The sequence below is a fragment of the Talpa occidentalis genome, unplaced genomic scaffold (assembly GCF_014898055.3).
Source record: "Talpa occidentalis isolate TD23 unplaced genomic scaffold, MPIMG_talOcc4v2.1 talOcc4.10, whole genome shotgun sequence".
In the NCBI taxonomy this organism is placed as follows: Eukaryota; Metazoa; Chordata; class Mammalia; order Eulipotyphla; family Talpidae; genus Talpa; species Talpa occidentalis.
In genome coordinates, this window is record NW_023600993.1 from 36,624,474 (window position 1) to 36,646,122 (window position 21,649).

The following is a 21,649-nucleotide window of genomic DNA, read 5'->3' on the forward strand; positions in this document are numbered from 1 at the left end:
TGTTTCTGCAATCCCAGGCCAGGTAGGTTCACTGTCAGTTCTCACAGATGAAAAGATAACTTTGGAGACTGGTAGATTTTTTTTTAAGATTTATTTATTTATGCATAAAAGAACGGGGGCGGTGAGAGGATTCACCAGAGATGGAGTGGGGAGCAAAACAGGTGGACTGACTGAAGTACATTGCTGAGGGAGGCAGCGGGCGAGTCAGGAGGGGTCTGCTGCACCATGCGGGTTGCTCCCTGGCCGGGAATTGAACTCCAGTGGTTGTGGTTAAGCTTTATAAGCTGCATCGTAACCCCTTGCACCACCAGGCAGGCCCCTCTGTTGGTAGATTTTTACAGGCCTTTAATGCTGAATCCGGACAGACCAGGTTTCTCTCTCTGTATTTCTCTGGCTGTTCCTCCCTCTGTCCTTGTAGTCCCATCTCAGAGTGATGCTGCCCTTGTATCCCTGCACCCCTCCACACAGGTGTCCCCATTTACATACATACGCATGTCCTGTGCTCTCTGGGCCCAGGTGTCCATTATTACAAGTGTGCGTGCAAGGCCACAGGTGACAGTCATAAAGGCTAATGGTGGGAGGCATTAAAAAGCCTCATAACTCATTTACCCTATGGATAGGATTCTCATTTCGAATGTTGCTGACCCCTGGAGACTTAACATCAAGGTATATACAATGGGCATTTGGGAATCATGTGGGAAGGCGGATACATATCTTCATTACATGGGCAAAGTAATATAGACTAAAAGGTCTTAAGAAGTAGTGAAAGGATTATAAAGAAAAAATCTTGACTCATGATTTCCTACCTACAGGCCTGCTCCCTAAAGACAAAACTTTCTACTTAGCCATTTCTTGATTTCTTATTCTTAGGCATTATTAATTTTCTATTATGTTATGTAGAGATTTAGCACCTTTAAAACCTTCCCATTTTTATTCTCCATCTTTTATAACTGCGCCAGAATTTTTGTTTAAATTAACCTTCAATGTTTATCATGACTTAGGTAAATACCATTTACTACTGAGCCAGATAGTACACTATGATTATTTTTCCAGAATACCTGTCTTTTTTAATTTGTTCAATTTGTTCAATTTGCTATATACCTATAACTAATTCTTCCCCAGCTACTTCAAACATTCAATACCTCAAAATATAACTTTCTTCATAGGCCATGCATCAGATTGCTCTGTTATGCTTATTTTCTGGAAAACCTGCCTCCTGGAGCCTACTCCTGAGTGGGGGTGAGGTGTGGAGCCTGTGGCAGGGGTGAGAGGTTGGGGGTAATTTTTGTGATCCAGACATTCAGCTGCCCAACCTCTGTGTGCAGTTAGCCTATGGGTACCTAGCATACACACACCTCTCTTAATTATTACTTAATCTTTATACATTTACTTCCAATTGATATTAATAACTAACTCCATTCTCAAAGGCTGAAAATCCCATTGTGAAGTGTTCTGTTCTTTGTCTGGACCTAATAGGTCATTCTCCACTATATAACTAGATTTTTTCTTAAATAAACTTTATTTAGGACTTTTTTTTTTTTTTTTTTTTTTTTAGTGGGAAGGAACTTTAATACGATTAGGAAACAATACAGGAAAGGCAAAGAATATAGTTTCTAAATCAAGCACCCAAAGTTACTTGTCCCCTCATGGGTAAAAGTCCACCCAAGCAGGATTGGCCTAGAGCAAGGCCCCAAAGCCTGCCACAAGTCTAAAGCATCTTCCAGTGGGGACCCACAGAAAAGGATCAGAAACAACCAGACAAGTCTGAAAGGAAAAGAGCAAAATCAAAATCAAGACAAAAACTGCCGTTGTCACCTCCCCACGGGTCTCTCACCCATATCTGTGTCACCCAGTCCACGACCAAAAGGCAAGGGCAGTTTCTTCACGTGTCTCTCTGCTCCATGTGCCTCCTCCAGGTCTCCTTCTGGCTCTCCATCCTGCTTCCTTCCTTCCTCAGTCTCCTCTGCAGCTTCTTCTCTCCCTGCTCAGCTCCACCCTCCCTTGGGTGGGGCAGGGAACCTGGAATCTCCCCCTTTCCTCGGGACCACCCTGTTACAGTATCTCTTGAAACTTGAAGTAGTACATTTTTATTTTTACAGAAATATTATGAGAATAGTACACAGAGAGTTCCCCATATTTTCCAAGCCCAGTTGGGCCCTATCATTGACATCTTAGGCAAGTATGGTAGTTTATTATAATTATCAACGCATCATTTATCATAAATATTAATAGATTATTATGAACTAAGGCCTATACTTTATTCAGAATTTTCTTCAGTTTTTATCTAACATATTTTTTCTGTTTTAGGATCACGTCCAGGATACCAGGTTGCATTGAGTCATCACATCTCCTTAGGTTCCTCTTGGCTGTAATGGTTGGTCAGATTTTCCTTGGTTTTGATGACCTTGACAAGTTTGTTTTTTTTTTAAAGATTTATTTATTTATTTATACAAGCACTGGGTACAGTCAGAAGCGCGGGAGGGTGAGAGAATTCACCAGAGCCAGAGCAGGGGGAACAGAACAGACAGACAGATGAAATACACTGCTGAGGGGAGCAGCAGGTGGGGCAGGAGAGGTCTGCACTACATGTGGGACCCTTGCTGGGAGCAGGGGATCTAACCAGAGCTGCAGAGGCTGCAGGCAGCTTCGCAGCCCCAGCGCTCAACTGCTGCGCCACCAGGGGAGGCCCCTTGACAAGTTTTTTTAAAAGGTTTATTTTATGTATGCATACAAGAACTGGGTACAGGCTAGAGGTGTCAGGGGTGAGAGGATTCACCAGATAAAGAGTGGGGAACAGAACAGGTGGATTGACTGAAATACACTGCTGAGGGGAGTAGTGGGCAAGTCAGGAGAGGTCTGCTGTGCCATGTGGGTCAACCTCCCTGGCTGGGGATAGCTTCATAGTGCTGCGTTTTAACCTCTTGCGCCACCAGGGGGGCCCCCACCTTGACAAGTTTTGAGGGCTGGTCAGGTATTTATAGAATACCTCTCATTTTGGATTTGTCCGGTGTTTTTCTCATGATTAGACAAAGGTTATAGGTTTGGGGGAGGAAAACCACAGAGGTAAAATTATATGCTATCAACATGACTTATCCCTGCTGTTGACTTTGCCCTACGGCCAAGGTAGTGTTTGTCAGGTTTCTCCACTGGAAAGTGACTCTTCCCCACCCGCTTTCCATACTTTATCTTTTGGAAGGAGGTCACTCTGTGCAACACACAGTTAATGACTAGGGATTTATGCTCCTCCCTCCTTAATGCAGAGCAGAGCATCTATGTAAATTGTTTGGAATTCTGCATGGGAGAGCTACCTGTTCTCTCCCATCTGTTTATTCGGTATGTATCAGTACATATGGATATCTATATTACACGTTGGGTGATAATCAAATGCTAGTTTACTTTTTTGCTCAAATTATTCTAACTTTGGCCATTGGGGGCTTCTGTTTCCTTTTCATATCCCCCCATTATTGTGTATTTTGTTTTGTTTGTGAAAACTTTACTTTCTGACACAAGGTGCCCCAGACTCATCTTGCATGTTTTATTTTATTTATTTTTATACATACTGTTTTTGTTTTAAGATTTTTTTAATGGGTTTTTTTTTAAAGATTTATTCTTTTGTGTGTAGAAGAACTGGGGTGTAGGCCGGAGGTGTGGGGGGTGAGAGGATTCACCAGAGACAGGGTGGGGAGCATAACAGGCAAATTTACTGAAATGCACTACTGAGGGGAGCAGTGAGTGAGACAGGAGAGGTCTGCTGTGCCATGTGGGTCAGCTCCCTGGCCGGGATCAAACTCAGGCTGTAGTGGTGATAGCACTAAGACTTAACCCCTAGGCCACCAGGGAGATCCATCTTGTATATTTTATTTTATTTTATTTTTAAGATTTATTTTTATTTATTTATACAAGCACTGGGTACAGTCAGAAGCGCGGGAGGGTGAGAGAATTCACCAGAGCCAGAGCGGGGAGCAGAGCAGGCAGAAGGACCGAAGTACACTGCTGAGGGGAGCAGTGGGCGGCAGGAGAGGTCTGCGCACCATGTGGGACCCTCCTCCGGTGGCCGGGGAGCAGCTGGGGATCGAACTGGTGCTGCAGAGGCTGTGGGCAGCTTCGCAACCCAGCGCTCAACTGCTGTGCCACCGGGGAGGCCCCATCTTGTATATTTTAAATACCTGTTTCCCCAAACAATGTGTCTATTAAAATTAATTACTGTTTCGTAACTCAGAATCTAGAACAAATAGCTCATGGCATAGGGGGTTGGATGTAGAATTACTTGTAAGATAAAAATTCCCCACAGCACCTGCTTTCCTTCCTTTAATCCTTACCTCTGTAAGAACCATAAACTAGGGCCAGAAACCTCAAAATGCTCTGCTTCCTTTGCTGTTCACCCACTCTGTCCTGTCAACTTCCCTGTTATTCAGATGTTTGCTTGCCCTTCCTTCCTCTCCATCCATTGCTGATGCTCAGCTCAGACCCTATGTCTCACAGGCCTGCAGCAAAATCCTTCTCTGCATGGAAGCTTCCTGTGTCCACTTGCTTTGCTGACAAAGCAAATCTACCCTTTTCCCTTCTTCTAATTGCCATAAAACATCTGTAACTCTTTACTTAGGATGGCTCCCGCTGAGATTGGCATCCAAAGCCTTTTACAAATGTGGCCCCACACAGCTGCATCTCCCAGGACACCCCACCCATGGGCACTCTGCCCTGGCTACCCTGGAAGACTGGGCGCTGAGCATGGGGTTTACAGTCTAGAGGACCCTACTCCATTCTCTGCTTGCTGAACCTAGCATACAGGCCACTTCTTCATCCCTAAGCCCTTTCACTGGGCTCTGCTTATAACCCTCTCATAGCCCACATCATTCTTCATCTGGTGTTACAGTTGTGGAACTGTCTCTCCCACTAGGTTGGAGGCCCCTTAAGGGAAAGGACATGCCTTTCTTATTAACCTTTCTTTCTCTCATGGTGTGTGACTTGGGATACCACATTCAGAGATAGTTTGACGCCCATGGAACTGATGGATATGCTAGTACCCTGTATTCATAAACCTGTTGTGTTGCCATCAAACACTAGAGGGCAGTGTTACCATGTTGAGGAAGAATATAACTACCTTAGACCTGGAAGTTGAGAGTGGTTTATGAAAAGCTTGCTTCTGTTTTGGGATTGCACAGTACTTACTGCTCTTCATTTGTTCTAAGCATATATGTTTGATTTTATTCATAAGGTGTGCTCCTGATGAATTTAGAGCCAGTATAAGGGTTACTAGTAACACTTTCATCACAGGTCAAATCCTCAGACAAGACTGCCTGCATAATCTCTCCAGACCCAAAGCAGCACTCCTAATACCCGGCCTTCCTCCTACCCCAAAAATGGAGGCTTCCAGTGCCAAAGGGAATGGGTGCTGTGATTCTCTTGTTCTGCCCTCCCTTCCTAACATACACACACACACTGACGTTAGGGACTTGGTGTTGGTTTGAAAGTTCTAACTTCCTGTGAGCAGGGTGGGAGGTCATTACTATGAGTAACAGCACCTCCATTAGGCCAGATCCCAGAGATAATGTATCAACTCCCTGGGTTCCCAGGCTGACTGGAGGTGAGCTGCAGCATCATGAAGGCCCCAGATGTGAGAAAGCTCCCCTAGTAACTAAGCCAGGGAGCCCCATTCCAGAGTGATCACTTATTTTCAAGACTCTTGGGCTTTACACATTTTTTTCCAAAAATCAAGCCATAAAGGCCATAAACCAAGTAGGTGACAGTTTTTAGAAAACAAAAATAAAAGCTTGTTCTCACTTCTCCCTGGCAAACTCCCTCCTACCCTGGTATCCCTGAGGAATGTGACAGCTTGAGATCCAGATGGAAGACATAAAGCCCAGGAGCTCCACCCCCTTGTTTTTAGTGACCCTGTTCTGTTTGCATCCCTGATAAACAGGAAGGCATCTGCGCCATCAGTGTTCATCCCTCTCAGAGCATCTGAGAACTGTCTGGACCATCAAAGTTATCCCCAGCCCCCAGGAGTATTCTGGAAGGGACACCAGCCTCACCAAAAACAATTCCCCATTGTGTTTCCCCCCCTTGGAAATCATGGATTTGTAAACAGGTCCTTACATTTAGACAGGTCTTGCCCTGGCTTTGTGTTGGTGGGTTGTTTTTTCTACCCTAAACAATGTCCTTTCCAGTCGGGCCAGCCGTTCACACCATTGTCTGAGACCCTTGGACTACAGGAAACAGCACCAGATTCTTATCAGCAGGGGGAGGGGGCAGAATGAACAGATGAGGTCATGTCTATAAAGCAAGCTTGCTGGGCTGCCACATCGTTCTTCGAGACCTTTATCTGTGAGAACAGAGCCTTCCTTGTCCTCCCAACAAGCCAGTCTAAGCTTCAAGTGTCCTTGGTACAGTCCCCTCCATTGGATGGCAGACACCTGGACTGTGCTCTAAGCCTGTGTTGATTCACTTTGGAATCTTCACCAAGCAACAACTGTGCCCTTGCCCTGATCTTCCCTCTCTGTCCAATGGGATGCTCTTGGCAGTGAGATACACCCTGTTGGGATGGATTAGGATTCTGTCATCTTCCTCCCTGGGCAAAGAAGTCAAGCCCCCTCATCAGCAGAGTCCTAAGTGTAATCTAATAGCTGACTACTTGAGGCCTGCTGTAATGACGAAGGCCAGCATCCCTTACAAGGCCTCCCTGGAGACTGTGTATCACTTCCCATCGTCAGTGTAGAATGATTTTTTTAGAGGCTGTATTAAGGAACCAGGGGTTTCCTTAATGAAAATCCAGCAGGGAAAGTGAAAGATTTCATTATGACACAGCCTGTAAGGGAAAAGGGCCCAACAGTGGTACCCCCAGCCAAGTTGGGTGGGGGCTGGCAGTGGGAAGTGGGCACGGGGCTACAACTGCCCTTGCCTCATCTCCTGTGCACGAGGGGGTGTCGGTGAGTCCGGAAGAAGGACCAGGGTGCGGGAAACTAACAATCTCTGATCAGGTATTGTATCCAAAGTCAGCCCCACCCATTCATTCCCTTCACATCAAGTCCAAGTTTATAGTCTCAGAGAGCCCTGGGGATTTGATGTTGGTGTGTATTGAACTTCCTCCTTGTAGGAGCCCCTGTAGACCAGGACTTAGATAAAGTTAGGGTGGCTCCTTAACTCAGATGGAAATTGGGCTATTTTGGGGCCACTGTCTCTTTGTTCTAAGAAGAAATGTGGCTGACTGGAAAAGCCTCAGTTTGCTGAATTGGTAGTATCATGTGAGCAAGTTTTCTGGGGCCCACCCAGCTCTAGCTGTATCCAGGGGGCCCTGTCAGCTCACAGAGAAAGTAGCCTCGCAGCAAACAGGCCACTTTTTTGAGGGCTGCTGCTCGTCCTAGGTGTTTCTGGGTGCTAACCTAGACTTGTCTGAGTGAAAAGGAAGCACAGAAGTCTTTCAAGAAAATGAAAAGGGCTGTTTTCCTCCCTTATTCTCCCCTCTCCCTGTTCCCTGCCTTTCCTTAGACACTTATCTATTGAATTATAGGACAATCTCAGATTTGAGGTGAAGCCTAGCTCTCCACAGAGGACTAGGCCCAACAGGGGAAGGAAGTAGGCTTGGGAGGCAGGCTGGGTGTGAGAGAAGGCAGTCAGAAGCAAGACAGAGTCCAGACCCAAGGGTCAGCAGACTGGCAGCTTGGCAGCCCTAGGCCTGGGGTGCTGGGTTCTGCTCTAGTATGGGCCCTAGAAAGCCAAAATGTGGCTGTTCCATCTGGGAGGTCATGCCTCTGAAGCTAACAGGTTTAGAAGGCAGAGATTAATACATTAATCTCATGTGTTAAGGGGAGGGATTAATCAGATCAGTATTTTCCCAAAGTATACTCTTCAAAACATTAGAAACGTGAGATGTTCACTACTCTTGGGGCAGAGAGGGGTAGAGGTCCAAACTCTTGGGAGAATTATATAGCACATAGTAGGCATTCAAATAGACGAGCGATCACTGTAGACTTCCCAGGGATTTCTCACAGGACGTGCAAGCAGGCAGCGCACTGCTCCAAGGGGACAAAAGGGGCAAAAATCCCCTTATCTATTAGACCATTGTGACGGGACATTTCCTGAAACAATTTCTCCACAGGACACCTTTTGGAAAACGCTTGACTGATTTCTTACTCAAAGCCCCTTTCCAATTTTAAACTTGAGAAATTAAGAAAGAGGCCCAAAGAGACCTAAAGGAAAAGGTGGGAGAGGAAGATAGAGTGAAATTGCTGGGGCAAGAAATAGGGTTCAAGAGGGGAGGTAGGAGGGGATGTGGGGGTCAGGATATGTCCACCCCTGAGGGGTCTGCAGAGGTACTATGCACGAGGGAGGCTGCATCCCCACAGCCTTCCCACTGTGCCCAGTGGGTATGCTCATGAGGCTTCTCAGTCACTGGTGATGGTGCCTTGAGACAAAGCATCTGGGGTCCAGGTGTTGTCAGGCCTGGGTGTTTGTTGCAGGCACAGTGGACAAAAGTAGGGGCTTGCCCCAGAGCCTGGGCTGCAAGAGGGAACCGGTGATGGACCTGTTCTGTTAAGTCCACCTCCTCCACAACATGGGCTGAGGAACCCATACAAGCAACAGGCTAGTCTCCGTGGGGCGGTGGGATGATGTCCCTTCCATCTTTAAAACACTCCTGCCTTTTCCTCATGTTCCTCCAGCACCAGTGGAGTCTGCTCTTTCTGGGACATGATGTCACCAGGGGAGTGGGAGCTACAGTCAGCAGTGCCTTCTGCAGCATACCCAGGAGGCCAGACTCCCAGGGCTTCCTCTCCTCCCCAGAAGTTGCAGCCCCCACAGCACAGCTCCCATCTCTCAGACAAGAACACAGCGGCCTTAATATATGTTGGTATGTGGCTTGGGATGAAAACAGGCACCAGGCCAAGTATTGCTGTGACAAAAGTCAAGTGTTACTCTGAAAAAAAGTTCAGGGCTGCCTACATGCCCAGCTGCCCTTTGCCAGCACTTTTCCCTTGCACAAGATCCTCCTGAAGTTCTCAGAAGGTCAGGCTCAGAAGTCTTCCGGGCAGGGTTTTACTAATTTAATAAGCAATCTCAGCTTCATAGACAAAGGCCTCTGACTCCTTCCTTCCCCTGATACCTATCTCCCTCCCCTCTAGAAAACACCACCCAGGGTGGCCTCCTTCCTGGAATGGAAAGGGAAAGTTCTTCATCATCAGCTCACACAGATGGTCTCCTTCAATTTAGTAAAAAATACACAGATACAATAATGATATAATTATGTGATGTAAATATGAACTTCATCCCTTTCCTTGTAGACTGTGGTAGACCCCTGCACTAGCCTCACCAGAACTGAGACAGTCATGACAATAAAAGTAACAACAGTAATTAGGAGAAGTGTGCTATGAAGACAGCAAAACCACAAGGCCCATCTCAATTTAAGAATACAAAAATAGAACTCACACATAGAGGCATTCCCAAGAATTAATGACACATAGTACCATGGGGACAAGAGTGGTTAGGGGTGGTTGGTAGAAGCTGTTCTTAATTTTCCAAGTACAGGTGTACAGGATTTTCAGTTCCTTCTCCTCCCCAATTTCCCCAGAGGAGCCTGCCTGGAGCCAGCCATACTTAGGACCAACCTAAAGGCCTCTGCCGGCCTGGTTGTTTCTTCCCGGCTTCCTGACCTAGAGGGCAGAGGCAGCTGCAGTTCTGGCATGGGGGCTTGCGCTCTCTTCCTACTCTCTGTCTCCCCTCCGTTTCTGTTCCAGCCTCTGCCTTGCAGTCCTTGTCTTCTCTGCTTTTCCCTGCCGACACCCTAGGCACAGCAACCCCTGGCCAGAGGCCATCGAAAGTGCTGTCAGGGTGATATCAGTGCTTCGAATTGACTTACTGCTCAAAGGGGGAGAAGAGGGCCTCTTGCAGATCACAGCTCTTTGGGGGGCAGGGAAGGGACAGATAACATAGGCAATCTGGGTGTGAGTTCAATGGGGCAAGTAGCCCTATCTTGCTTTTTGTTTTTCCCTTCTTTTTTTTTTTTTTTTTTTTTTTTTTAAATGGGGAGGGGCTGGAATCTCAAGCCTGATACTCTTGTCTCCTTCCTGTTGGTTTTGTGTGTGACTGACTTGTTCATATGCAGGCTGGGAACAGCTTTCATTTAGTTCTCTTTCTCCCCCTCCCCCTTTGTGCTCCCCAGCCCAAGAAACACATTACTGCCGATGGCAAAGGCACCTCCCTATGTGCCAGACAGAATGCACCTGGCCATCTTAGCCTCAGTCCCCAAAGCAACAGAACTTAGACCTTTTTTTTCCCTTAAAAGAGAAGGCTTCATAAAGGTTTCATAAATTGTACATGACCAACCCTTATTTAGGGGGAACCAAATTCCAAGGTGGAAAACATCTGACTTTCTCTGTGGCTCCTGAGCTAATTGAAGCCATCTTGAGTGCTTGAGATGCCTGCTACTGGCCCCACAGCCCATCCTAGTCCTCCCACATGCTCTCCATCTCAAAAGCCTCATAAGCCTCTGTGACTGAGTAAAGCCTGCCCTTGGCCTGCCCACAACTGCTTCTGGTTCTCAGTTACCACCCTCCCACCTTCCCAGGCTGGGGGCCTTTGCATTGCCAAGTCTAGCTTCCCTCTCCCCATCTCTGTGGAGTGACATTCTCCTAGAACCCACCCTCTCCATGCCCATCAGCATGGAGATTATGATGGGGAGAAGGGGCAACACATCAGGAGGTATGGGCATCCCAGGAAAGCTGGCCTGGGGAAGGGAAGTCAGGCTCTGAGACCCTCCTTTTTGGTTTATAAAGGAGGACTGAGGCCCAAACCACCTCCAGATCCCAAGCAGCTCTAGCAGTCTGTGCTTCTGTGAGTGATTCTGAGATGCAGAAGAGTAGGAGGCAGTGAGGGAACCACCAGGAGATGAGGCAGGCATAGGGCAGGGGCAGGGGTGTCTTGCTGTTCTACCCTCTTAGCACCTGACTCAGTCGGGGTAGGTCTTCTTAATGGGTGCTTAGAGGCCACTTCACCCTCCCCTGGCTGTCTGAAGGCTCCCTGCCCAGACACCACCCCAGACACACCCACACACCCACTCTGAGGGCCACTCAGAATGGCCATTGTTCTGCAAAATGGGAAAGAACCACCCAGCCCTCTCCCTGTGGGCACAAGCGGAAATGTGTTCTGAGGGCCATCTCTGAGAACAAATAGCAGTCCCACCGGGTTACCAGCAGGCTAGAGGGTGCTGGCACCAGCCTGGGACTGAGAGTGCAGAGAGGGACAGGAACAGACCTCCGGCACAGGACCCCTCCATCAAGCCCCCCATCTTTTCTGTGGCAGCCTGCTAGGGGGTGGGGGCAGAGACGCCCATCTCTAAGAGATAACCAGACATGTTGGCCCCCTCTGCTCTAACTGGGTAGGTGGGAGACACTGGGGGTTGCTGTGGGGCCAAGTGGCTCCACCCTCTTCTATGTGGCCTCCACCTCCCGGGGTGTCCGATTGCGCTCGACCTGCACCCGGCTTTTCACTTTTTTGCCCAGCTCCAGCCCTGCCCAGCTCTTGCCCTTGGCCTGTTTGCCGCGGCTCCGAGAGGAACACCATACACGTTCACAGTACTCATCCACCCGGGGCAGGTTGGCGAAGCCAATGAGCTGCAGGATGTCCTTATACCATGCCTTGGGTGGGCTAGAGGACAGTCCTCCCTGGGCTGGGGTCTCCTCTGGCCGAGGCTGGCGGGGAAACAGACTGTGGAGCTGGGTGGCCGCAATCACCTCCAGAGCCAGGCGGACCACCGTCCGGGAGAAGCCATGCTCAAGCGTCGTGCAGATGTAGGTGCCCGCGTCGAGGCGGCTGAGTCTTCGGAACAGCAGCCCCTGCTCTGTCTGCACAACTCGCTCATCTGTCTTCACCTGCCGGGCACATGGGAGGTGTGAGTGGGACATAGAGCAGGGCAAGTACCAGCAACTCCTCTGGCCCCTGCTTTTCCAAATTTGCCATCTCATGCCCAGTGCATGGGCACTTGCCCTGATCTGTCCTCTCCTTCCCAGAAGTGGGTCAGTAGCCTTGAGATTGTGAGCTGATTGCACGAAGCTTCTCACCTTCCCATAGTCCAGGAGAGGCCTGCAAAGTGGACTCTTAAAAGATCTGACTAATTGATTTTTACCCTAATCATAGTTCTGGGGTACCTGTCTTGACCTTGGGGGGCCCTGACACACATTCCCAGGGAGCAGAGGACGTAAGAGGGTAATTTAGGGGCTTTTACTGGCCGTGGGGGTGCTTCATCCCCAGTCCCAATGTTAGAACTTCCCGCTACTACGCATACACCTATCTTGGTCTGCATTATCCACTCCCCCGACAGCGCAGGGCCCACTGTCCCAAGCCAGGAGTGAGCTGAGCGCCCATCACAGTGTAGAAGAAGGGCGTGCTGGTTTGTTCCAGGCCAGTCTCTGGCCCAGAACCTCTCTGGGCTTTAGTCTGCATATCTGTCTGTTGAGGTTGCTCTGCTCGGGCGGTTAGTGTTCTGTAACTCCATCTCCTTGCTCCCCTGCCCTGGCCCCCTGGAGGCGTCTTCTCAGTGCCCAGCCCAACAGCTGGCCTAAGGCTGGCCTCCCCCAGTTCCCAAGCTGAAAGGAGAGCCCCTCCCGAAATCATCCCCTTCCCTGGCTGTGGGAGCGACTCGAGACTGGTTCCTCACCCTGCCCCACCCATACCCAACCTCAGGCCCCAGACTGAAACCATCTCTGGGGTTGACAGACCTTTCCGGATGGGGAGGAAAGGGTCTGGGCAGACAGCTGGACTCCAGGGAAGAAGTGTGAGGCCAGGCAGTGTGTGGGGTGGGTGGGGGGGTGCAAGGGCCAGCATCCAGTGGCTAGGGATCCAGGATGGGGCAGAGGAGGATCAAGAACCCTGGGGAAGAGATTCCTTCAAGAACCAGTTGTGTAGGGCCTCCCCTGGTGGCACAGCAGTTGAGCGCTGGGCTGCGAGGCTGCCTACAGCCTCTGCAGCGCCGGTTCATTCCCCGGCCACCAACAAGGGTCCCCCCACACACACACACAAAAATAAATAAGCAAATGAACTGAAATAATTAAAAAAAAAAAAAAGAAAGAACAAGTCGTGTACCAGCACAGGAAACTTGCTGACCAGCTAGACCCCTTCCCACTCTTCCATGTCTGCTGCACCCTCAGAACTCAGCTCATTCCTGGGCGTAGTAGTTTCCCTGTCACTGGAAGAGTTCCAGCACACATCTGGCTGGGTGTTCCCAGATGGCAGGAACAGGGTACCACCTTCTAGGCTTCCCAGGGGTCTGACACACGCCTTTCTCTGGCTGATCTTGGCAGGTGCACCCCTAGAGCCCAAAGCCCTTTCCTGGAGCTCAGGCTTTGGGGTTGAGGGAGAGGTGTGCCCTCAGGTCATGTGCAGGAGGCAGGGGTCCTGGCTCACCTGGTCGGGCCCCACCTTCCCTGGCCTCTGTAAGAACCAGCGCACAGCAGCCTGGGGAGACTTGGGCAGGCACTCAAGGAAGGTGCTGTTGTGTTCCGTGCCGTAGACCTTGCTGGTCGCCACTAGCCCTGGAGGGAGGCAGAGGTTGGCTCAGCTCAGGAACACAAGGACCCCAGGGCCACCAATTGACTTCCAGGAATCCTGACTACTATGACAGACCAAGCAGTCAGCCTGTCCAAAGGCCTAACACCCATATTCTGACAGGGGCTGCACAGCTGGAGAGACTGAGGACCCTATGTTACAACAGGACCAGGCTGAGACCACGTTTCACAGAGGTCAAGCCCAGGCCACAGGGTGAGTAGTGGCTTTGTGAGACCCCAGGCAGCCCCAGGGCTGCCGGCACTCACCTTCCTGGCTCTGACCCAGGCACTGCAGTGCAGGGTTGCCATGCCGGATGTCCTGCCGGCGAAACCTGCGCTTGCTGGTGCCAGGCCGGTAGCGGGTGCAGGAGGAGCCATCCCAGGCACAGTATGGGTCACGCGCCAGACAGCACTCTGCACAGGCACTGCCATAAGTCTCACACTGGTGCAGCTGCAGCCGGGCCACACCCAGCCTTGAACCCACATAAAGCATTTGCTGAGAGAGACATAAACGACCTGAGTGAGCTTGGTTCCCCAGAAGCAGCTACGCTGTCAGTACCCTGGGGTTTCCTGAGACCCCTGCCTTTTACAAGCAGTTTTCCAGGACCTCTCAGTGCATTCTTAGAAACCAAAAGTGCTTGTCACCCACCTACTATACAGCAGATCCCATGAGGGGATGGGGCAAACCCAGGTCTTTTCCCTGTCCTCCCTGCTGCGGACCTTTGCCCTCTACCCCAATTGCCTTTATTTTCATTCACCTCTGACCTTAGAGGTTCACACTGCTTTATACAATCCTAGCACAAAAGTTGGGATTTGCCCAAAGATAAACTGGAACAGATAAACTTGCCACTTGCAAAAGGACATATAGCAGGCCTCTAAAAAGTGACTCCCCTGTTTGATTAAAAATTTGGATTTTTCTTTTCTTTTTTTTTTTTAACTTAATTTTTATTGTGGTTAAAAAAAACACATAACAATTCTTCATTTTTAAGGCAAGAACCTCTCTTCTGAATTTTGGATCCACTTATCCAACTATCTACTAGTGTGACACACAGCTGCCTTGATTTTAACTGTCTAGAATTTAACTCCTCGTCTACATGTTTTGCTCTTTCATCTCCCACTTCCTCTCATATTCTCTGGCAGGTCACCCACTGGGAATGGGTCACCCACTGAGTCCACACACTTTTGCTTGGATTATTCTATCTGCCTTCTGACTAATCTCCTCATTAACCTTGGAACTTGCCTTCAATTTATTGGACATACTACAAACTAAGTAATACTGCTAAAATATTATTCTGAAGTCACTCCTACTTAAAACTTTTTTTTTTAAATAATAAATTTTATTTTTATATTCCCCATACAATTGCAACCCCCCCCCCATTCTGACCCCAATCCCTCCCCTCCCACCCCCCACCCCCTGGATTTTTCTTTTCAAGAACATTTTTGCCTCCCTTCAGAAACCGGCCTTAGTGGGTCCCCCTGATCCCCAACACAGCCTCACTTAGTCAGTGCCTCCCACTGCCTGCTGATTTAATGCCTGGGATCTCAGCTCCCTCCTGGATTCACAGCCACCATTGCAGGGCCCAGCAGGGCAGTTGCAGCTTACACAGCAGCTTCCGGCAGACAGTGACCGACAGCGCTGCAGGAGGCTGCAGCCGTGGGGAAGGGAAGGGAAGGGGTATAGAAAGGGGTGACAGCTGCTCTTACCCTTTTGACGGAGATCTCCATTTCAGTGATGGGTGTTGGCACCTGGGGGAGGGGCAGAGTCTCAGGAAGGGTGCACTGGGGGACAGTCTCCCCCGCAGCCCTACTTTCAGCCTCCTCCAGCCCCCCACTGGGAGCCATCTATCTCCTAGCCTGGGCCAGCGCACTCCTTGGCAACTAAGGCTAAACAGTCTTTCCCAGACATTGGGTTGCCCTGGCTGGTCTCCAAGCAGAAGGCTCAGTTAAAAGCACAGAGCTCTGGTGTCCCCTCCACAGCCCTGTTCCCCTGCAATGAAACAGCTGTCCCAATCACCCATCCTTGTCAGAAGGCACAACAGTCCCCCAGACACAGATGACAGATGACCACCCCTGCCGCCTGACTCTAGAGAGGGCCAAACAGAACCTGTTGGGGACTTGGGGGTCTCAGCTTCCCACTCACAGCAGTGTGAACCTGGCAAAGTTTTGACAAGGGGTGCTCACCTTGATCATCCATCTTGGACACCCCTCTCCCCCCAATTTTTAGCTCACAGGCTGCATATCCCACGTTCAGGAGCATCAGCAAGACCTCTGTGCAGTGAATGGCACCTTTTACCTCCCACTGACTGCAGGTTCGGCAAAGGCAGGCCCACCCATCCCATTTCCCTTCTGTGCTGTGCTCCTGCTTCCCCGTAGACCTATAGGCCCCGTAGGCCTATACCCAGACATGGACTGGCGGGGTGCCCCTGCTCACCTTAAACACCTGGAGCTCCTCCAGAACCACCTCCTCTGGCTCAGCTGAGCCCTCGACCTGGAGGGCAATGACCTTGAGCACGGAGCCTGAGTCTGTGGGGGAAAGGAGGGATCAGTGGGAGAGGAAGGGGTAGCTTGGGCCCCTGCACACCTCCCAGTCTAGCCATCCTGCTCAGCGCACCCACCAGTTCCAAGAAAAATGACGTCGTATGTCCCGTCTTCTGCCTCCACTCGGTCCACCACTATCTGTTGCAGCTGCTGGGTTAGGTGGGTTTTGACCAGGACAGGGCGGCCCCCCCGAGGCTGCACAGGCCTAAACATGAGTGGGTGGGCTCGGGCAAACTGCAGCACCTCATCCGGGTAGTCCTTGGTGTTGCCAAAGGGTCTGCCTGGTTGTGCGGTCATCTTGCTGGGGCACTGAGGGCAGCAGCAAAGGAACACCTGAAGCATCCTGGGATCTCAGCACCTTCCTGCTTCCATGCCCCACTGCTTGGACATGCCAACCCCAAAGGGACCCCAACCTCAGAGGGACTACTCTCAATACAGGAGAGCTCTGCCCCCTCCTCACCCCACCCAGCCCCTCTGGAGCCTCAGCTCAGCGCTGCCAGGGGGCTGCATGCACACACAAGGCTGTCAAGGGTGGGGGTCCCTCCTGGCATCGGCCTCCTCCTCCCTGGCCTGGTCCCTGGCAGATACTCACCACACCAGGACGTGGGAAGGGCACCTTCCCCCCATAGGGCCCCCATTGGTGCTGGGGACCATCTTGGTGGGCAAAGGGCCCCTTGAAGACCTCCCAGATGTCTTCCATGTGGTACACGCAGACCGCAAAGCCTTGGAACACGGCACTGCCAAGGGCGAACAGGGACAATCAGGCCAGGGTGACTGTTATAGGTAGGAAGGGGGCAGCATGGCTCCATGGGCAGGACAGAGTGACAGTACCTGTGGTCAACAGACACCAAAAGATAAGGGCACCAAGGCAAAAGCAAGCGGAGACAGAGAATACAGCCATGGAGTCTCCGGGTCAGGGGCAAACACGGGGACCCACGGTGAGGTCAGAACATGAGGCAGCGGCTCAACAGGGGTACAGGGCCAGGGTGCGGGCGAGGGGAGGCCAGTGTGCCTACCTGACTGTGCTGAACAGTGCATACACTTCAAGGCTCTTCCCTGCCTTAGGCCACAGCAGGAACACATCCTCTGGGAGAGAGAAAGCCACAGCCAACACCTCCTACTCACTGATTCTGGCCCTCCCTACTCCCACACTCAGGCCTGCCCCGTCTGTTCCCTTACCTAACTGGTCAAAGTGAGTCTCGGCACCACCAGGGCCGGGCACGGAGCAGACCAGCCTGGCCTTGAGAAAGGTGCTCCACTTGTTCACCAGCACCCGCTGTCCACCCACGTCATTCTGGGAGGTGGAGACCCACAGTCAGCCTTGGGCCTCTTCTCCTGTCCCCCTACCCACACCCTTCGAGGAGAGGCCTCAGCTTCAGCTTCACGCCCTTGCCTCAGTTTCCCTACTGCTGCACTTGGGGGTGAGTCAAGGAAGGGAAGATATGGCGAGAAATTGAACGTCACGGCCCCTTCACTTCTCTCACCATGCAGACACGGCCCACGCGGCTGACGGTGACATGACCTGGGCCTCCACCGGGTGAGGGGATAGTCTCCGAGAAGAAGAAGTACACCTTGTCATCGTCCTGATCCGAGTTGTCAGGGATCCGGGCAGCCATCACAAACTGGGGATCTGGGGGTGAGAGAGTGAAATTAGGAGAGGGGCCTGACAAAGGAGGCCAGGAGCCTGAACCCAGGGATGAGAGGAAGAAATGCAGGGGCCCCACTGAAGACTGGAGTCCTAGGAGCAGAGAGTGGGCATGGGACCCCCTCCGGCCCCCACTCTGGCGTCAGCGCTCCTGCCTCCCCGCCAGGCTCGCCCTCAGCAGACTCCTGGGCTCACCGTGCAGGAGGTTCTGGTCAGAGTCGGATCGCAAGGCAGGCCGGGGACCCCCACTCCGGAAGATCATGGCCTCTCGCCCCAGGAAGTCGGCAGTGAGGCCTGTGTATAGCTCCCCGCCTGGGGTGGGTGTGGGGCAGAGTCAGGGGAGGAGGGTCAGGCCCTGCAGCTGGGCCCCATCCTCTCCCAGTGGGTTGGGTCAGCCGCACCCTCCTGGGCTTGCCTCAGCCTGAGCGTCACCCACCTACAAAGGTGTTGGCGAAGGGTCGGTTGGGCTCGTGTGGGCACCGTCCCCGCCCGCCCTCCACACTGCTGGGCTCCAGGTGGAGCACATGCTGGGGAGGAGAAGGGGAGAGGAGTGTCACCCGGAGAGCAGCCCAGCCCCTACATCCGGGCAGTGACCTTTGCGTGCAGTTGGGGAGTCAGGGGTGGGTGGAAGGCCCTCTCCTTCAGGGCCTCCCAGTGGGGTCTGCTCCCTGGCACAAAGGCGCCTTTCAAGCCCCTGACCCTCCATCCTGATGCAGGCTCAATGGGGAGCGTTCAGGCTGCTGGGAGGAAACGGCACTTTCTCCCCAGGCTCACCTCCCCACGGTGCCCTACTGTGATGAGGGCACAGGTAGGCTGGAAGGCCCCAGTGCCACATGCCAGCAGGTGGGTCCGGTTGTGGGGCTGCAGCACCCTCACGAAGTTGGCGCACTCCGTCTAGGGGGAGAGTGGGTGGAAGGGATGGAAGGACACATAGCATCTCCACCAGCCAAGGTTCAGCCCTGTCTGGCTGATCAGTTCTGGGGCAGGATGGGGGTGACATTCTTCACAGACCTTCAAGAGTCCTGGAGATCTGCTCCAAATGTTCCCCACACCCCAACCCCCTTCCCAAACAGGCATGGGAGTGTGGTCACAGGCTACCCTGGGGGTCAGGGCCTGAGTGTTGGCCAGGGTTGGAGGGCAGTCACTCCTAACAACACTCACCAAAGGATCTCTTCCTTTTCGAACACACTCCTCCCTCTGTCCTGGCTGTGGCGGCCACAGGACCTAAAACACAGCTAGCTGATCCCTGACCTCACAACCTCAGTTTCCCCATCCAACCTCCCATTCTGAGGGACTGAGCTTTCATATAGCCCCTCTCCCTGGTCAGTCCCACTCACCTCCCTGGGATCTGGCCATGCCTGGTCCAGTCGCAGAGAGTAGAGAGAGTCACGGCCCCCCAAAAAGAGGCGGTCTCGGTACTCATCCAGGAACATGGCTCGAAGGTCCAGGGAGCCCCGGGGACCCAGAAAGATGGCAGAGCGGTTGGCAGATAGGAGGTCTACAAAGAAGCAAGGGAGGGGCCAGGGCCTTCTGGTCAGCCCACATCCCCAGCTAGTTTGTCGGTGGGGGGTCTCAGCTATGCATTCACACACACACAAACACACACACACACACACACACACACACTCATATCTGGAAAATGTTTCCATTCACAAGGCTGCTGGAGAACTTTAGGGAAGTGGATCCTGGGGGTGGGTACAACAGGAGGCTCTGAGTGGCACCACCACCCCTACCCCTCTTCACCCTCCCCCCTCCCTGCCCCAACTAGCCCAGCCACCCAGGGGCCTGCCTCCAGCCCCCACATTCCTTAACTCCATGATCTTTCAGTTCACATCTACTTCCCACTGTCCCCTCTTGCCCTCCAGGGAAAATGGCTCCGCTGGCAGATATTATGGCAGCCAGCTGGGCAAAGTGCCAGGGGAGCCTGGAGGAAGAGTGGGTAACTTTGAGCAGCTTGCAAAGCTGACTGCACAGGACAGGTGGCAGGCAGACAGAGGAGAGAGTTCCCAGCAGAGGGGCACTGGGCAAAGGCCTGAGTACGGGCAAGGCCGGGTATGGCCAGCGGAGCTCCAGGCTCTAGTCCAGGGGTGTGGCTAAGAGGGTTTTCTTCTCCATAGCTACCCACTTAGGCCCCAGGGATGGGGGTGGGATGATGTCCCAGGAGTCTAGGATCCTGGAACTTGGGGGTTGGTTAAGGAGGTAGAAGTGATGGATGAGCAAAGGGTCAGGCAGCAGGATATGGTGGGAAGGGGGACCCTTAGGAAGACTGAGTACCCTATGCCTGCCCAAGGGTCATCTTGGGCACAGTATCCACTCCATCCCAAACTTATCCACACCTTCTTCCAGGAAGCCCTCCAGGGCTGACAGAGGGGGCTTGCCTTATTTGGATTTTTTCTTGTAGCCTAAATTCTCCCCAAAAACAAAGATCCCAGGACAGGATCACAGTCTTCCCAGGAGTCCCCCCACTAAGATTCTCCCAATTTGAACCATGTCTCCCCACTCAGACTCTCCAGAGCAGGCCAGGATCCTCAGACTGGGGTTACCAGAGGAATGTGGTCAGTCCTCTGGTTTCCCTGAGAAGAGTCTGTTGAGAGCCCGCATCCCAGGACGGTTTCCTTTGAAAAGTCTCCACACATGCAGAGGAGGCTGTGCCAGCAGCAGCACAACATGTCAGGTTAGATGATCAGAGGAACCTCCTGGGCCAGAGTGGGCAAAGAGGGGGGCTAGAATCCTCTTTGGGATGGAGAGGGAAGTGGGCTGCGTGAGGCAGATGAAGGTAAAGAAGTGGGGACAGGGTAAGGAATCCCTGTGGGGAAGGGAGGTGGGGAGAGGCTGTGCCCTGCTCCCCTACTGCCTGCCCTGGGCACAGCCCCCATCAGCACCCAGATCCTCCAGCCCCGCTCTTTGCCTTCCACATCTCTCTCTGCCCATCTCTACTGAGCTCCGGACGTGTCTCATCTGACTCCCGTTCTCAGCAGCCCCAGCAGCAGGCTTAGCCCCTGAGAGTCTGTCTCTCCCACCTCCACCCCAGCCTTGTCTCCCAGACCTGCCCCCCTCCCCCGGCCAGCTCCAGCCTCTGGCGGCAAACTGGCAGAGCACCATGCCAGGGAATCACCACGAAGTTCTTCCCACGGGTTGCGCAGGGAGTGACCGTATCCCCCTGACTGGGACCCCTAGCTGGGGGTGTCTCAGGGCCCAGGGCTCCCAGGAACATGCACAAGAACAAGGCACTCACTGCCCTACCTCGGTAGGAGAGCCGCAGGCGGGGCACGCTGGGGCTGGGGCTGGGGCCGGGGCTGGGGTGCCCCCCTTGGATCAGGAGGCCCCCTAGGAGACAGCAGATGGCCCAGGCCGAGGGGCCCATGCTGGGGAGCCTAGGGCACCACTCTGCCAGCTGCCAGCGGAGCCACCCTCCAGTCCCACTGCTGGTTGTAGTTTGCTCCTTTGCCGCTGGGCCAGCCACTTATAAGGCTGCGGCTCCACCCCGCCCTGGGCCAGGAAGAAGGGGGAGGAAGAGGGAGGGGACTGGACAGCACTAGGGCCCTGGAGATCCACCTGTAGCCTCTCCCTCCACCTTGGTGGGTCGGGTTGATGGCTCGTGTCAGAGAGTGTCCCGCTGGGGACACTCCTTCCCAACTGGAGTGGGTGATTTCCACAGAGATGAACTCCAATCCAAGTCCCCAGGCTCCACGGGAAGGGGGCGGGGGTGGGGTGGGGGAGAGGAGATAGCCTGGAAGGGCTGTCCGGGGTCAGAGGCCAGAAGATGGTGCGGCTGGGTGGGGGTCTGGCTGGGTTCTGTTTGCTCCCTGCTCTTGCAGTGCCCCTTAGAGAGAGCTCCATAAACTCACTAAGGGTCCAGGTCTCTGATACCAGGTGGATTCAGACCCCTGAAGCCCTGGCCTAGGTCCCCAGCAACTCTGGTAGGCTCAGGTTG

The 21,649-nt window shown here is 52.5% G+C and overlaps 1 protein-coding gene across 1 annotated transcript; it reads right to left on the bottom strand.

Moving 5' to 3' along the window:
• Positions 1–4,121: 4,121 nt before the first annotated feature.
• Positions 4,122–21,131, bottom strand: SEMA3G (semaphorin 3G). The gene is made up of 16 exons (XM_037530324.2): positions 20,959–21,131; positions 19,053–19,213; positions 18,877–18,939; positions 18,490–18,609; positions 18,152–18,242; positions 17,911–18,027; positions 17,555–17,700; positions 17,250–17,364; positions 17,087–17,156; positions 16,663–16,807; positions 16,148–16,379; positions 15,964–16,055; positions 15,237–15,278; positions 13,800–14,028; positions 13,393–13,520; positions 4,122–11,861 (listed from the first exon to the last, which is right to left on the bottom strand). Exons 1-16 carry the CDS (start codon positions 21,077–21,079, stop codon positions 11,421–11,423), a joined length of 2,313 nt encoding a protein of 770 aa, XP_037386221.1. The 5' UTR covers positions 21,080–21,131; the 3' UTR covers positions 4,122–11,420.
• Positions 21,132–21,649: the final 518 nt, after the last annotated feature.

Excerpts from the sequence above, each read along its gene's own strand:
- SEMA3G (XM_037530324.2), bottom strand. The coding sequence starts at position 21,079 with ATGGGCCCCTCGGCCTGGGCCATCTGCTGTCTCCTAGGGGGCCTCCTG. Across the intron at positions 18,940-19,052 it reads CATGGCCAGATCCCAGGGAG|GTCCTGTGGCCGCCACAGCC; the intron begins GTGAGTGGGACT and ends GCTGTGTTTTAG. Across the intron at positions 17,365-17,554 it reads GCGTGGGCCGTGTCTGCATG|AATGACGTGGGTGGACAGCG; the intron begins GTGAGAGAAGTG and ends TCCACCTCCCAG.